The 17,467-nt window shown below is 30.9% G+C and overlaps 1 protein-coding gene across 2 annotated transcripts in view; it reads left to right on the top strand.

Annotated features, from left to right (window-relative positions):
- LOC143244832 (tetratricopeptide repeat protein 39B-like) overlaps positions 1–16,824 on the top strand; it is a 69,131-nt gene extending 52,307 nt beyond the window's left edge. For both annotated transcript variants that reach the window (XM_076490221.1, XM_076490222.1), the window contains exons 12-18: positions 913–1,004; positions 1,426–1,587; positions 2,442–2,559; positions 2,954–3,065; positions 4,153–4,267; positions 8,117–8,233; positions 8,624–16,824. In XM_076490221.1, the coding sequence (XP_076346336.1) occupies positions 913–1,004; positions 1,426–1,587; positions 2,442–2,559; positions 2,954–3,065; positions 4,153–4,267; positions 8,117–8,233; positions 8,624–8,858 (951 nt within the window). In that variant the 3' untranslated portion in view covers positions 8,859–16,824. The remainder of the gene's footprint in view (positions 1–912; positions 1,005–1,425; positions 1,588–2,441; positions 2,560–2,953; positions 3,066–4,152; positions 4,268–8,116; positions 8,234–8,623) is intronic.
- The last annotated feature ends 643 nt before the right edge of the window (positions 16,825–17,467 follow it).

The following is a 17,467-nucleotide window of genomic DNA, read 5'->3' on the forward strand; positions in this document are numbered from 1 at the left end:
CAGTGACTCATGTATATTAATTCAGTCATGATTTAAATAACTGTTTTTATTTTGTGAATATGACATCTTATTTATAGGCCTTATTTATTGTCTTAGGTGTAAATTGTTAACACTCCTACGAAAAGACATTTCTAGTCCTGATTTCTCCAAGCCTGTTCCCCTGGCTGTGGTTTCGCTAGATAGTAGATAGGGACAGTGGGAATCTCGTTAATCCATTCATTAATGGATTTAAATGGCAATTTCATTTAAATACAAAATTATTAGCCTAATATTAATAACCTTTCAAGTTGCTCTGGGGCCTATTAGGCCCCACTTTTCGTAGGAGTGTTAATATATTTTTACCATTACGTACTTTTTTTTTCAACTATACAGTTTTTTACGTGATCTGATTATGAGGTTACAGTCAATAGAGTTTTCTCTAAACCTTCATACTGCTCATTTGTTGATTGTTTTTTTTCTATTAGAAACCAAACTAATTTCAGTTGTTTATATTTTATATAAAACTGTTTTATGGGTTTTAGTACTTTTGTGTTTTACAAGCAAGGAGCAAATTCCAGGTTTAATTTATTATTTCTTGTAAGTGGAAATATTTTGTAATTTATCAAAGCAAACGAAAAGAGTGGATATAGCTAAATAACGTTTATTAAATATGTAGGTTGTCAGTGAAAGTAATTGAATCTTCCTTAGTTAACCCAAATTCACTGAAGGTATGTAATTGAGTGTAAAGATTTCAATGCACATGCTTTCTCTTATGGTATTACAATACCTGTGTTTCAGATTAAAAATAATATGTAAACAAGAGTCTGTAATATTTAATAATCCAAATGATCATATGTGAATTTTTTTTATTTGATATTAAGTTTCTGAGGATTTTCTGTAGTACATCTTTATAAAGTTCTATAAATTTAACAGGCTATTAAGAGCTTTGATGACAGTATTTCAGTTCAGTCTGAATGGAAACAATTTCATTATATGTGTTTGTGGGAACAGCAGTGGTGTTATTGGTAAGTGAAAATGGTTTTTATTTTTATTTTTTAACTGGCTAGAAATTATTATTTTTAATATAAGAAAACTTTGGTGATAAGTAAGATAAAAATATTACTTTTGTTTTTAAAGAAATAACTATTTTCTGTATAAGTTGTTTGACTAGTTATGTGCAGTTCATTGTTTCAAATTTGTTCCTGACTCTGAAGAAAAATTGACAATGTTGTTTCTTAAATATTATTAATGGAGAGCAACAGTAGTAATATTAAATCTGTGACATTGTGTTTATGCATGATGAAAATATACTGTTTTAATTGAGTAATTGTTATTATACAGGATGTTACTTATACCCATTTATAACATTACTAAGTGCAGTTATTGGATGCATATTGTTTTTATTGGTTTCACTAGTCTTTCATGTCAGTTTTTATCACAACCTAGCTATAAATGTGATTGGAATAATGCAGCAAAGTGCGCTAACATCTTGAGGAAGGAATGCCGTTGGTCTCCTGCTACCTGCTGTTATCTGTATGCATCATTTCTCTACATGCAGGTGCTAGAAGGACAAAATGACATGATGGATAAAATAATTTCCTTTTACAGGTAGGACTGTACATGGGGTATTTTGCTCGTTATTGAGGTATAATGTTAATTAATGTGTATATTGTTTTTAGTGTGTAATATATATATATTTTATAGGCAGTGTTTGATTTTGTGTTTTAGTAGAACTAAATATATTGTATATATTATAGTGTATTTATTGCAAGGACATAATAACATTATATTTGGGTTATAGGCAGTTTAATTTTCTATCCAAAATGTGATAATATTTGATATAAAGGTAATGTTTGTTTTAGTGTTTAGAAGTCATTTGGCTTATTACATTATAGGTAGTATTAAATTATATGTAATGTTTAGGTAAGCCCTAGTGTCTAGATAGTATTTGGTGAAATATCTTGTTAACATTGTGTTTAGTGTTTAAGTAGAGTTGATTTTTATGTCTAGTTGGTATTATGCTTGATGTACAGATAAAGACAGATTTGTTTGTCATGTTAAAATTTGTTTAGTGACTAAATATAGTTATATTTCAGGTGGACAAGTATATAGTGTAAGATTGAGTGTCAAATATGTTCAAATCTTGATGGTGTTGATGTGATTTTGACTAACAAATCTAGATGGATCATGGACCTTTGTTTTGTGATTTTTAAAATAAAAATACAATCATCAGGTCAGAAGTAAGTGGCACCCTTGGAAAGTGAAGTGATTTATTTAAGCATGCTTTGTTTATTTTTTACTAATGTGTTATTGCTTATCTTTAATAATAACTGTTATTCTGTAATTTAAGAATAACAGTTTTGTTTCTTTTCAACCATTAAATATTTTGTATCAGATGAATTTCTTCTGTTTCAACTATTTAGAAAGTGGCTGAACCAGTAAGTGTTTTTTTTTTAATCTAGACAAGTCCCATACTTGAGGCAACGACTTGCTGGAAAATCCATTCCTATTGAAAAGTTCTGTGTGAAGAATGCAGAGAAGTTTCTTGCAAATAGAAATAAACTTGTACTTCCTATTTTAGTAAGGTTCCCAAAGGAATTACAAATTTTTTATGCATGCATTATATATGCTTAGTTTTATTAAACATAACAAAAATTTATTTAAAACCTCTTTGAAGTAACAACTGTGCTTCTGATAAAACAATATAGTGTTAGCTAATTTAACCTAAGTAAACTATTTTAGAAGTAAATCTATTAGCTTTAAAATTATCACTGGTTGGTTAATATGTACACATAAGAATAATTTACTTGTTAGTTGTGTAGGTATGAAAAATACAAGTTGTCAGTTCTTCAAGCTATAACTAAGAATGTTTTGGTTATCTATACTAAAAGTTTCATTGTTGTTAATGAAAATAAAAGTACTTGGAATAAGTTAACTTATTCACGTGTGCATATGCATACATTTTTATTTTTAGGAGTTTGTCTATATGTGGCATGGATTCCCTGTCATTTCTAAAGTCCCAGCTGTCCTTGAAATGTATCATAACATGATTGAAAAAAACTTAACAGAGCTTAAGGAAGCCAATGGTATATTATATTTCAAATATTAATTATAATTATTGTTGCTCTTGCTTTAAACATGATTATATTATGTAGGTTTTTTTAAGCCTTGTTCAGTTTTTTTAAGTAATTTGTTTTCTGATACAATCTCTTATCTCTTCTGACATAACAGCTTTTCTCGACTTTTACTGTCTTCTATATGCACACATTTTCACTTCTTTTAATGCTCACACTATAACTCATGTGGTCTCAATTGCAACAACTGCATTATTGCATGAAAATGAGCATGTGGTAACCCTCCCCTAATAGGAATGCAGCACAACTGACTCCTTCTGTTCAGCTTAACTCAAAGTCACTTCTTGATTGGTACTTATGTTGTTTAGGTGTATTTTTACGCAAGTTTTACTCATGGAATTTTGATCAATTACTTCTGTTTTGGAGAACTTTTTTTTTAGTTTGTTACACTTCAGATCTCAAACTTTTCTTTTTACATCTTAATTTACATGTGTTCAGTCATTTTGTTTTGCTTCCTGCATTTAATTTTATTATTAAAAAACACTCATGATTGTGACTTCTGAGTCTAATATTACTACTACATCTACTGCTGATTGTAGCTGTTGTATGAGAAGGGGTAAGATATCATTTTGTAAGTAAGTATTTCTCAATACTGTAAATGTATTTCCAATAGATTCTCACCTTATCTTACACTTCCCACCCTTCCTTCCCACTTTTGGTGTCTTTCTCTGTTTTTTGTCACTCCAAGTTTTTGCTCGCCACTAACCTTGTGCATCTATAAAGCACTACAAGTCGAGAATAGCTGTTATGTGAGAGGAAGTAAGAATTTATCAGAAATAGATTTTCAATTTAAGAAAATGTTAACTTTTGTCTAGTTGTTTTTTAAAATATTTTAATTAATTTTTTTGTTTAATGGATTATTATCAGAAATAACATTTATTACAGCAGTGAGTTATTTAGCAAGATATTCACTTTTGTATAATTAAAGTATTAAAATTTTCTGTTGTTTGACTACAGATCTAAGGATTTTTTTCCAATATTGTTAATTCAAGTGTTAAAGGTTGTGTATTCATAATTGTAACAATAAGTATTCTTGTAGGTGAAGTACAGGACATAGATGATTACTTGATGGTAACTCTTTTACAAGGAATGTGTTTAAAGTACCTAAACCATTTTGATCAAGCTGAACAGTGTTTTCGAGAAATTATCAACAGGTAAAAACTACTTTTCTTTTGTATTTTTTTGGTGGTTAATATAGAAAGTGGGAATTTCCAAAGTGTATCTTCCAAAGACACATAGTACATTAGCCAAGTGAAATAACCTAGTAGTTATTACATACTTAATTTTCATTTAGAGATTTTGATAGAAACATGAATACTGAAAAATATAAAGTCACTAACTCAGTATTTTATATTTTGCACCCAAATGTTTTGTACAACCACAAAATGTTACATAGGAAATTACAAATTTTGAAACACCTTGCACATACTGTTCTTGCATGTAAATAATAATACATATACCTTTTGATGATTCAATCATCAGAGAGCTATAAAGTGCATTTACATCAGTTGAGTAGTGTATGTTGCCAGATATATTTGATTTTTTTTTACTTAAAATTGCTGCTGATTCAAGTTAAAATTAGAAATAAATATTTCTTAATATCAGGATTCAAAATCAGTATTGGCTAGTTGTAAATAAATCAGTTAGTTTTAGTCTTCAGCTAGTAACCTCTTCCTGAATGTGAACAACTAACCTTGGTTGTAGATGGAGTGTTGACTATAATTTCACTACAAGAATCTTCACAATATATAGCAAAATTTGAGTAAGATGTACAATTCTGTTGTACACAAAAATATGCATTATAAAAGGATTTGCAATCAAGATATTCGTGTAAATTGCTGATATCAGTCTATCTCATATTCTAAGACATTTTAATGTAAACTGATTTTCATGTAAAAGATAAAAATACTTAGGTACATTATTTCCATTTGATAATCTCTGAAATGCAATTCTACTGTTTTTCTTCATTATCCTGTATATTGCATCTAGTAGTTATTCTCCTCTACCTTGAACTGTTGCTTAGTTAGCAGTATAAGTCATGGTATGTACACCTTGACTACACCCATGCACATAGGGTTAAGAGGCATGAACTATTTTGTCTAATTTGGCAGTAAAGGCATGATTATGAATATATCTACTATTTAACAAAGGCTAAAACTGTATCTTCAGACAGCATTAAATATTGGAATGGACAAAGTTGAATTTTGTTATGGCTGTGATGAGTATAGGATTTCCATGGAAGTCTGTCATAACATAACCTCATTTAATATCTTTTCAATACTACACCTTGAACTAAAAATTTAAAATGCTTTTATTTGCAGAACTTCATTTTTCTGCCATTATGTTTCTGCCTCACGAATTTATACAAGTGGCAAAATAGTTTTGAAATATTCGGTGATTTTGGAAATCATACTTTTAGAAGTTACTACTTTGTTGTCTCATTGGTACTTTGAATTTCAATGTTTTCTGTTTGTTTTTTTTAATTTAAATTAGTAAATTAAACAGTACAACTGATCAAGACCTTGGATTTTGTAGAATTTGGGATGGCTTTGAAGAGTGAATGAAGCATCTGTATTTACAAAGTTGTGCTAAGTCATTGTTATACTGAGAGCAAATCACAGTTTTGAACCATGTCATTGATCAACTATGGGAGCATTATATGATAATGGTAAATACCAATTTTTGTTGGTAAAGATTAGCCCAAGAGTTTTGCAATTGGTAGTATTAACCAACTGCCTTCTGTTTAGTCCATCCCTTCTAAATTAGGAACAGTCAGCACAGATAACCTTTGTGTTGCTTTACACAAGCTTTGACAAACCAAACCATTATTACCAAGTCCAAAATTGTTACAATTTATACAGAAACCATATTGCTACAGTTATAGAAAAAAACTTTTGGGTATATAAAAACAAATGATGCATTAAAGTAACTACTTTCATTTTGCAATATTCTGTGTTTAATAAATGCACCTAGACATTATAGCACAATCTTGCATTGTTTAAAAGACTGTCATGGTGATCCAAGCTGTGTTTATTTTTATAGGGTTTCAAGATGATTTAAGGTGTACCTATTTTCATTGGGTCTCAGATAATCTAATGTGTATTTGTTTTCATATAGTCTCAAGATGATCCAGATTGTGTTTGTCTTTACTGAATTGCAAAGTGGTTCAAGATGTGTATATATTCATAAGGTCTAAAGATGATCCAAGAATGTGTCTGTCTTCACTTGGTCTTGAGATGATCCAAAATGTGTCTGCTTTTATAGGTTTTTAAGATGATCCTAGGTATGTCTATTTTCATAGGATTTCAAGATAATCCAAGGTATGTTTGTCTTCATTGAATCTCAAACTGATCCAAGGTGTGTCTTGTCTTCACAGGGTCTCAAGGTAATTTAAGGTGGTTTCACTGGGTCTCAAGATGATTGGCAATGTGTCTGTTTTCAGAGGTTCTGAAGGTGGCCCAAAGGTGTGTCAATCTTCACTGGGTCTGAAGATGATTGAAAGTGTGCCTGCACTGCAGCCGACCTTTATAAACAGTGTGTTGCAGTGTATCTTGGAATTCATGCAAAAATTCAGTAGGAGACAGGCTTATTACAAGCTGGATGTAAACTGTTCTAGTTTTATAATGAATGTATATGGTATCATTGATTAATGGCATGCATTGCAATGATACTGGTACATTTATTTTTAGTTTAATACATTAATAAAGTTATGACACAGTAGTTTGACACCTAGAAAGATTTAGTATTTCTGAGGACAATATTGTTAGCATAGAGGGTCCAAATGGTGAATCAGTGCATTTTAGTGATTATAGGTTTTAATTTGCTTCTGTATTGAAATTTTACATTATATACTTCTAGTCAATTTCATTAGTTTAGTTTCATTAAATCATATATTATTTTTAGTAGTTATCTACATAGTTTATTTTTGGTCAAAAGTTATTAAATATTAGTTGGTTTCTTTCTGTCCTAAAATTAACTATTTGGGTCTGGAATGGAATTAATTAGACTTTTCATATTGTTTGGCTCTTATACAAAGATTTTATGTACATATGTGTATCAGAAACAAATAACACTTTCATAAAAAACAGAAAGCTTTTAATATATCTGTACTAATAAACTTGCAAATTAATAAAAAAATGTTGGTAGTCGTAAAGTAATAATCTTCAGAGTTAAACACTGTATTATTATATTATTGTGAGGTAAAAATTTTGTAATAATGACAATATGAATTGAACATGTTAAATGTGTTTAGAAGTAGAAAGATTAATAATAATGAGCATGTTTATTAAACTAATTTTCTTGTGTTTATATAGATACACATAGTAATGCTAATGTAAAGACTTGTGGTTCATGTGTTTTTTCACTAATTTTGCAAGTTTAAGTATTCTAACAAAATGTTTCAATGTGTTAAACTTTCTAAAGGTATGATTTCAAGAGTTTCATAATTTACACTAACATCTCTGAGTGCTAATAATTGTTTTGGATTAATGTTTTAGGGTTGAATATGTTTTGGATTTAGTATAGTAAAGTATAGCATTTTGCAGAACAAACCCTATGCTGAAAATGTTTGGTTGCAGTTAAATGTGTATGGGCAATATATATGTGTGGATATAAAAAAATATATATAGCTGTAGAATTTCTGGACTCCATTGACGTTTCAAACATATATTTCTTAATTATTTATTGCCTAAATTACTTGTGGGACTGGGACTTAACTGGTTACAAGGTCCCTAATAACATGTACAGAGTTAAGTTACAACTAATATTTAAATATAAGTACCATTAATATTGCAATTATTTCCACTGATTGCTAATGGGGCTATTATGTATTTTAAATTGAAAGTTGGTGGTTTCACATTTTCTTTATTTAAAATACAACATTCATAAATATAATGAAATATTTGGACTTCATTAGTCATGAACTGTATAAATAAAGTCAGTAATTTTAGGATTAAATATAAAATTGATATACCTGAGATAAACTAACTAATATTATTTTATAGAGAGAGAGAGATTAAAGACAAATCTCATCTTCCACCATATGCTGCAGCTGAGTTAGCCTTCATGATGATGGAGAAAGGGAAAAAAGATGATGCTCTGGAGTGGCTAAAAGCTGCTAAGTAAGTTTTGGTGCTAATAACTATGGTATAATTTAGAGTGAGCTAAGAACAGTATTTCAGATTTGTAACAGAATTCTCACTTATGATACTACGAGCATGTAAATATATATACAGGTAGGTAATTAGCTAGTTAATTAGATTGAAAATTACAATGAGTCTTTTGAGAAAGTATAGATGACACCAATATAGTTCACTAAGCAATTTTGAAGTTATAGTATATCACTTGTGATAATAATATTCTTTAATAAAGTGAACAACAAATAGTTTGAGGTGTTTAATAGTTATATTTGAATTTTACAATGGAATTTAAGATTTATTAATAAAAGTACCTGATTTTTTTATACAAAGGTGATTGTAAAGTTGTGCACAAATTGTGTTTTTTCTCAATAGGTACAATTATCATGATTACTTGACAGAAGTAGTTCTGCATTTTAGACTTTATGCAGCCTACAAGAAATTGAATGGAAGCCAAGAAAGAGAACCTGAATCTCCTATTATCTATAAACCACTGCCTGATGAGGCACCATATCCTACTGAATATGACACAAACAAAATTATAAATATTAATTTTGCTGGTATAGAGAATTCTAGCAAATATAATGTGGAAAATATAATCTCAAAATAACTAACCTTTTTATCTTTTTTTGCCTTTGCTTTGAGTTGTGATGAATGAAAAAAATACAAAATTTGCATATCTAAGAATGAACTTATAAAAACCTAACAATAGTAATTTTTATATTGAATACTGTTACATATATTGTAAATTAGTACAGTTTTATACTTCAGTTTAGTATTCATTGTTGTGAAAGGTATAATCAAAATCTGGACTATTTTTTCAGTTTAAATATGTCCACATAACAGTATTTGTGATGGTTAACTATAACTTAAGATATAAAAGCCACGTAACAGTGTAAAACTTATTGTAAATACTTTTATGCATTAAATTCATATTCCAATTACCATCTAAAACTCCATAACTAGTACCCTATATTATATCTAAAATTGTTTAGTCATTTCTAGTGTAATTTTAAAGGGCGGGAAAAGTTATAACAAATAGATTACAAATAGATTATAGCTATTGAACTTATTCAGTTCTATTAGTTCTGATTTAGAATTCATTTAATTAGATAATATATTATTTTATAATACAATAAAATATTAAAATATCACTATTGTGGTAAAATACTAGCAATTTGTAAAATGTACTTATATAATAGAACTCAGAAAATTAATATTTCTTTTACAAATTTTGGGGAATATTTCTAAATTCCAATAAGATTGTGACTTTTTAAATGCCAAGCATTAAGAAGTAATTGAAAAGTTTTTGTTGCTAATTATACTCAAATGAATTATGAATTTAATGATTAAACTTGAATTCTGATGAGGTACATGATCTCTAATCACATAAATAGCTATTCTCATTCAATGCTGTCCTCTATATGCAAAATTTTTTTTGCTTACCAGAAGTCTTGAACTCCCATGTACTCTACATTCAACTATGTCTCACACTTACATCATCATGCAATGCCCCTTGACGAATAAGAGTACGACACATCTTCCTGATGTATGTGACACTTTCTATTCAATTCTGCTGAACTGTCATTTCTTGTTTGACAGTGCTTGTGTTAAGATGCTTTTTATTGTGTTCTTCTGTCATATTTTTTTCTTTAAACTTAGTGCTGTGCTTCTTTTTTGCCATTTTTTCTAAAGTGGAAATGTCACTTTCAATTTTAAAACAGTTTGCAGACTTAAATAATAACTTATGCTTTCCCTGTTTCATTTCGTTATTTTAACACTGTCATCTTTGATCATTCATTATTAACAATGAACTCCAAAGCCCAAGTTATCACTGTGGAGGTAATATCATCTACCAACACTTTTTGGTTCTTTCCTAATTTATCATGGAGACTTTTCTCACTCACTTTTCTCCAGGTTTATGGATAACTAAGGTAGACATCATAAATGCTTATCTGCATATTCCAGTATCTTGTCTGTTGAGGCACTATGTTTGGTTTGTTCATCATGGTGTAGTTTATCAATTCAGCACTCTGTCTTTTGTGCTTGCTTTGGCCACATGTTTTTTGTCGAGTAGTAAAGGCTTTTGCTTAACATATACATGCTTGGTGGTTGTGCTTACACTATTACATGGACAAATAGCTTCTGTTAGTTCATTTTAAACAGAAGTCCACATATCACATTTATCTGCTGCTCTTAGAGTCAGTTCATTTTGGTAGGTTATTTAAGTAGAAGTCATTCCTTATATGTACCCAATATCTGGTCCAGTTGGGTATTTTTAAACACTCATCTTAGTCGAGCCCAACCTTCTTCTCTTCAATCACATTCAATGGAGCTTTCACTTCTCCATTCCTTTACTGCTCACAGGTTCTATTGCTTTTGTGGATGTGGTCTTCTGTGGAAGCCCTTATCCCATAGTGTTGGATACATGTGAGGTTTTTTCAGTGGATCTTGAGTGTCAGTGGAATCTTGCATGGGATCCATTAGAAGCTCCTATTTTCCTTCCTCCTTCTCTTGTCAGTGATCTGCATTCGTGGTTGGATAGAGCTTTTAATTTTATTGGCTTATACTTTCTTGTCTCCTTCTTCCCTTAATTTGTTCCAGGTGTTTTCTTACCAGATTAAGTATCTTACCTCTTCCCAGGCATCTCATCCCCATTGTTCCCTAGAGGAAAATTTCCAGTCAAGCATGTGAAATATAGAAAGTACATTGATCTCTCGCTATCTGCATCAGATCACTGTTTCTTTATTTTCAGGTTATCATCTTCTACCTGTGGCCATTCTTCAGACTTCTGGAGACTGTGACTGGGTAAGCTATCTTTTGTATATCTCTTACTTTTCAGGAAAATATCCCTCTTCTTTTTTTTGGTCTGTACAGATCCCACCCTGTGGTGAGTGGTGCTTGGCTAGGTATACTTCATATAGTCATATCTGCAATGTCAGGTTATGTTGACTTCATACTTATAATTTCCATGGCCACTGAATGCTCACTGGTGAGATAGGGTGTTTCACAAGATTACTTGTAGGATTTTTGCTAGCAATATATTTCTGCTTCATTAATGCACCCATTTCAGACCATGTTCATGCATGAACTTCATGGGTAAAGCAGAAGGGGATATGCTGCCCATCTTTGTCTTTTCTTTAATTGAATAAATCAGGTTTTATCTGCTTTTCAAAGTAAGGTTTTCATGGTCAGTCATTGTACTTTCTCTGGTGTTGGTGTTTCTATGGGTTTTCTATTGCATTTGGGAGTGATGCTGATCATTTGGGAATCTGATTTCCATCTCTGACTAGATATATCTTAGGGAATGTTGTAGCTTTAAAGTGAGTTGTTGAAATTGCAGTTCACCCCATTGACTAGGATCCCTCATTCTAACCCCACATTGGTGTCAATTCCTAGTGGCTGGGTTTTGGATTCAGAGATGAAATAAATCATTGCAAGTCCTCACACTTGTATTGCAGGTGTCTCTATCCCTATTTATAGTCTTTTTCACTCCATCTGTGCTGTGGGTCATGTTGGTGGTACTTGCAAATTAGCTTTTGCATTGGAGGTTATTCCTGTTAGATTGAGTGGGAGTGAACTTTACAGGGACATCTTTCTTATGCTGATCATTCTGATGTTGAGTTCCCTGATCAGTCAAACAATTTATCATATTGCTATCATGTGTCCTGTTCACAAATCAGTGGGTATAGATTTCCCTTCAGTCTGCTAAACCTGAAGTGAAGACAGTTTGATCCTCCTTTCTACCCCCACAAGGTGAATGGGTTTAAAATTGCAGTTGACTAGCCATTGGTATGATCCTCTTTTCTACACCCACATGGATGTTGGTTCTTGGTGGCTGGGTTATGGATTGTAGCTGATTTACCAACAGTATGATTCTCATTCTACTGCTATGTGGATGTTGGTTCCTGGCAGCTGGGTTTTGGATTCAGTTGACTTTCCATGTGCAGCCTGTCATGCCTTAGCCACTCAATACCTAGGGATATGTTCTTTTACCTTCACTCACATTCATGTAATCTATGTTATTGTAATTCGGATATTGGATATTTCAGATCCCTATCCAACCATTGTTCTCTTCATCTTGGATGTTCTCCCATTTCCTGCTCATATCTGCATCATCTCTTTCCACAATGGGCAAAGATTATGTCTGGAACAGAAGTGATGTGGTCTCTCTCATGTATGATCTGCTAATACAAAGGTCTTCTCTTTTAAGGTGTTTATTGGATGCTTTTTTTTCCCCATCACACTGGTTTTCCTACCTATTCAATGTTGGATTCTAGTTATTTATGTGACAGAAAGTAATGTACCTTATTGAAAGTTATACTTTTACTATACTGAAAATATAGTTTTGATAGGTACTTACCTCCTCTCATATTTCTCACCCTTCCTCCTCACTGAAAACCAGTGCTTCTACTTTCTGCCAGAGCTCAAAGTGATAGTTTGGTAAAATTGAATAGAGGGTGTTATATGTCTTAGAAGGGTGTGTCATTTTCCTATTGATGGAGTGTTGTCACTTGATTTACATGCAAGATGCAGTTGAACCACGTTGAACATAGGATATGTAAGAGGTCAAGCTTTTGGCATGCAAAAGAATTTTTGCACATAGCAGTCAACATTGAAGAGAACATCTGTTTATGTGTAAGGAGGTAAGTACCTATTGGCAATGCGTTTTTCTTATAGGTAAAATATAACCTTGAAGTTACCATTGAGTAGCATATATATGCTGAGGGAAAATAAATGTTTTATTTTAATCTCAGTAGGTCTACTGTATGCTTATAGTATGTGTGAACTTTTATCAGGTGAGTGTAAGTTCTCCAAAATTTTGTCATACCTCTATTTGAAACAGTGTAAAGTTTTGTGTAGGAGAGTAAAATGCTTGTATAAAACTACTGGTGACAGCATAAAGTGTCAGCATAACATTATCTCTTACAGAGTAAGGTGTCTCAGTAGTACTGCATATAACTGTATATAAAGTGCTTATGTAACATTACCTATAATAGTGTAAAGCAGATACACAGCTGGTGTTAATGCAGCTTAAAGCCTATGCATAGCACTATTTGTAACAATTTAAAATATCAGTATATATTTTTACATTTAACAGTACTATAGCACTTTGTATAAGTATAAAATACTGAGGTAGTAATAACTATAACAGTTAAGCATGCACAACAGTACTACTTGTAACAGTAAACTATCCACATAGCTCCACTTGTGACAGTTTAGAGTGTTTAAATAGCTTTACTCCTTCTAATAAATGGCTTGTTTAATAACATGAAACTTGCTTTTGAAATGGCCAACACTTTTAGTATATCAAGTTTTAATTCCTAAATAAACTTGACTCTCATTGTCATGATTAGCAGTGTATAGACCACCTAAGTCTAATTTTTAATTAGTAACATTTCAAGGTAGACACTAATGTAGGATAAAAACTAGTTATTAATTATTAACTTTTTAACTTAGATATAAATGTAGGATAAAGACCTGTTATTAATCAATATCTAATTAATAAAAAAACATAACATCAATTTTTATTCAATTGCCACAACCTTACAGTAAGTACTTTAGACTTACGTACTAATATATCATATTAAAGTACTTTAGACTTAAATATGATATATTTAAATAGCAGTCACTATTTGAAGTTATTTATTTAGTTAAGGATGTAGTTGGTTTATGTACAAAGGAAAGAAAAAGATCTCATCATTAAAGAATGTCACAGTAGATACTTCTATATTGAAATTGTACAATTTTAAGAAAGATCTCTGCTAGCTTCTTCACATGTACAAGAAAATTATGTCTTCATATTGCTTCTCGGGGGTGTCTCCAGAAATGTTTATCACGATACTCAAAAATGAAATAATAGCAATATGAATGCCACCTACCCCCCCCCCTCCACACACACACATACACATATTTCCAGCTAAAATACAACATTACATTTTTGACCAAACCAATGTTAATTACTTTACAATCAATAGGAGTAGAACACATTCTCTGTTTAAGTTCACTTTGCAATGCTTATTATGCACAATAAGAAATGTGAGATTGGTAAATAACAAAAGGAAGGTAAAATATGCATTTATTGGTTGCATTGGTCCTGGCAGATCAGCATAATTTTCTTGGTCCTAAATGTTTTGAAGTTCCATTATGATGCATGTTCAGCAGTGCAGGTCATGCTTCTGTCATGGTACTTTGCAGGTATGAATTCAAGTACCTTAAGCAACTGAATGAAAGCTCAGCAGAAGTAGAAGATATTGGTATTTTAGGCAGTACTTTTGAACTGATGCAAATGCCATAGTACATTGTAACAATGTCCTTAGTGTGTAACACAAATTACTATTTTTCTCCATAGTTCTGTAATGATACTACAGCTTAAGATCTGAATCAATACAATACAAAGCTGGGAATCATTACATTATACTCCATTTTGTATTACTCCACATAACTGGGGTGAGCTTACTGGGCAGCAGATGCTGGACTTTCAGGTTAAGAAGTTAATTACACACTTGATCATTGAGCAGTATGGCTGTGTGATTTATTAATGGAATGAACAGGTTTAAGTTCCTGTATTTTTCTGGTGTTAATGCAGGAATTCTGTAGTTTTGACTTCTAACTGTTCAATGCTTTGAGACATGTTCCATTTTTTATAGCAAAGACATAGGCCTTACCCCAGAAGTGTGTATAGGTGTATTATATTTAGTCACCAGCATTCAGAGTAAATTGCTTACTTAATGATAACATTTTCTTAGGTCACAAGTTGCTTTTTAAAGGAACAGCTGAAGTACAAGTGATATGGCAGTGATCCCTGGCAAAAAAAACATGACACAGTAAAAACTCCATGGCTTGGTTTAAAGAGGTAACTGGGTGATTAGTCTTTTGATCTCCATCATTTTTTACATGTTCTATTGGCAGTAGCAATAGAGAGGCATATCTCCTACTGACTGCATTCTATATAAGAAGGCTTTTTCAAACACTGCTTCAAAATCTTTGGGCAAACAATCACAGAAGACAAAATTTATTGAATAGACATAGATTGTTACAAACTAATGGTATTATTTTTGATATAAGTTTGAGTTATTGGTTTCTGAAATGCACATTTACTGTTTCTTGGTGCTGTTTTCTGATGCAGGCCAGCCCATCACAGATTTGACACAATATTGGATTCTTGCTGCTATTACAATTAATTTCTTCAGCCAGTTCAATTTCACTATTATTTCTCTAGCATTTTGCAAACAAATAGTGATTTGTGCTCTTTTGAAAGGCATTAAATATACTTAATTTCTTTAATATGTTCATAACAGACTGTAGCATGCATAGCCATAACCATAATTACTGTACCAAAACAAAAAAAAAATTCACTGCAATGTAACTGTTCTAGAAAAAAAATTTTTTTTAAGGAGCCAAATATCTTAGATAAATAGGGCATATGTGGCATTTAGTGGAATAATAACATAACTTCAACATACTGTTTTTATATTTATGTTTTACAGCAAGTATTTGATTATAATTTTTTAACATTGGTATATATGTCTATACATATATAACATGTTTATTTCAAACTTTGTAAAACCAATGTGATTCATACGGCACTATATGCTTACAGCTGTGGGCACTTTTATTGATGCTTTTGGAATGTGTCAACCTACAAGTAAATTCATATAGTAGATTAATTTTTAAAAAATACCATCTCTGTGATAACTTGCAGAGTATGTATAGGATTTTGATAATTCATTTTTTTTCTGGGGTAAATGTTTTATATGAAACTAAACAAGCTTATATACCCATTTGGTCTGGAGAATGTTTTACCAGATGTTAAGAGTGAAAACTTTTGTGCCTTAATAAAATATATTTGTATTAGGTGATGGCTAAGGATGTGTAAGTAGTGAGAAGAAGTTTGTATTAAAATGCATACAGGATGAGGTGAATTTATACAGAATATATAGATTAAATATATTTTTGTTTGTATGATTTATATAGAGTTATTGTTATCTACATAAGAAGTATTTTTTACCTTCAAAAGTTTTTTTTTTATAACCAGTTCTTATTGTAAGAAATATGGCTCATTTGTCTACAAATTGGACATATTATAAACATGATTCATTATATGTGTGTCTGTGTTAGTATCTATAATCCAGAGTTTGCTAGCTTGATTACCATAATTTTTTGTATTGTAACTGGAAATTATCCAACTGTGCACATTGACTGTTTTGTTTTAGGATTCTTTATCTGAGAAGAAGTGTAAAAGAGCATGAAATAGGTCATATTTCCACTTTTGTATACCTTTGGCTTCTGTTAGCCACATATGATTGGATTAGTTATTGTAACTGTTTATGTGGTAACTGGTGATTGTCTGAAGATGTAAATGAGCTACTTTGTTTTAGAATTTCTCAAGAACAGGAATGAAAATGCCCAGATGTAGGGCACATTTCCACTTTCTCACAGACTTTGGCTTTGAATGCAAAGATACAATTACTTAATTAGTAAAATGAATTGATTTTTACTTTTAACAAAGCATATGCAATTTAGTATGTAATGAGGTTATTAATGACTTCATAATAAAATAAAGAAGGATGTGGTACATTATCTAACATTGTCATTTATATAGATTTTGCTTCCTTGGTGAGTATTCTCAGCTAGTATTTATCGAATGGGAAAAGTATTGTATGTTAATTAGTAACCTAAATATTCAAGTAAAGTATCACTTTTAGGAGTTTTTAAATTATTCTCAATAGCTAATTTTATATGCTCTTAAAAATTGATAAAAAGTATTCAAAAAGTAATTTTAGTAAATCATTCACTCCAAGGAACATTATAATCTGAAATTAAAACATAATTTAACATTTATTTTGAATTTATCACTTTTATTCTTAAGATAAAGGATTTTTTGAGCAAATTTATTTAACTTCAGTGTTTGCCACTTTTTACCTAAATGATACAACCCTTATTATACATTGTATTGCTCAACTTTAGTGGCTTCCACTTAAAAAATGTTTTCTTTGCTTGTTTACTAGTTTAATTTTACCTCATTATTTTCAGTATTTTGTTTGAGACTGTCCTATCTCTGAAAAACTTACTGTTATATCATTAATTAAGAGAAATCCTTTTCCATTTGTCCTTTGATTTTATTGACTATTGACTTTTATTCTCAGTTTTACATAATTTCATAGGTTTTTTTTCTGCTGTACTTGTTAGTTTCATTTCACACTATTTTGTGGTAAT

Source organism: Tachypleus tridentatus, chromosome 2 (genome assembly GCF_004210375.1).
Source record: "Tachypleus tridentatus isolate NWPU-2018 chromosome 2, ASM421037v1, whole genome shotgun sequence".
In the NCBI taxonomy this organism is placed as follows: Eukaryota; Metazoa; Arthropoda; class Merostomata; order Xiphosura; family Limulidae; genus Tachypleus; species Tachypleus tridentatus.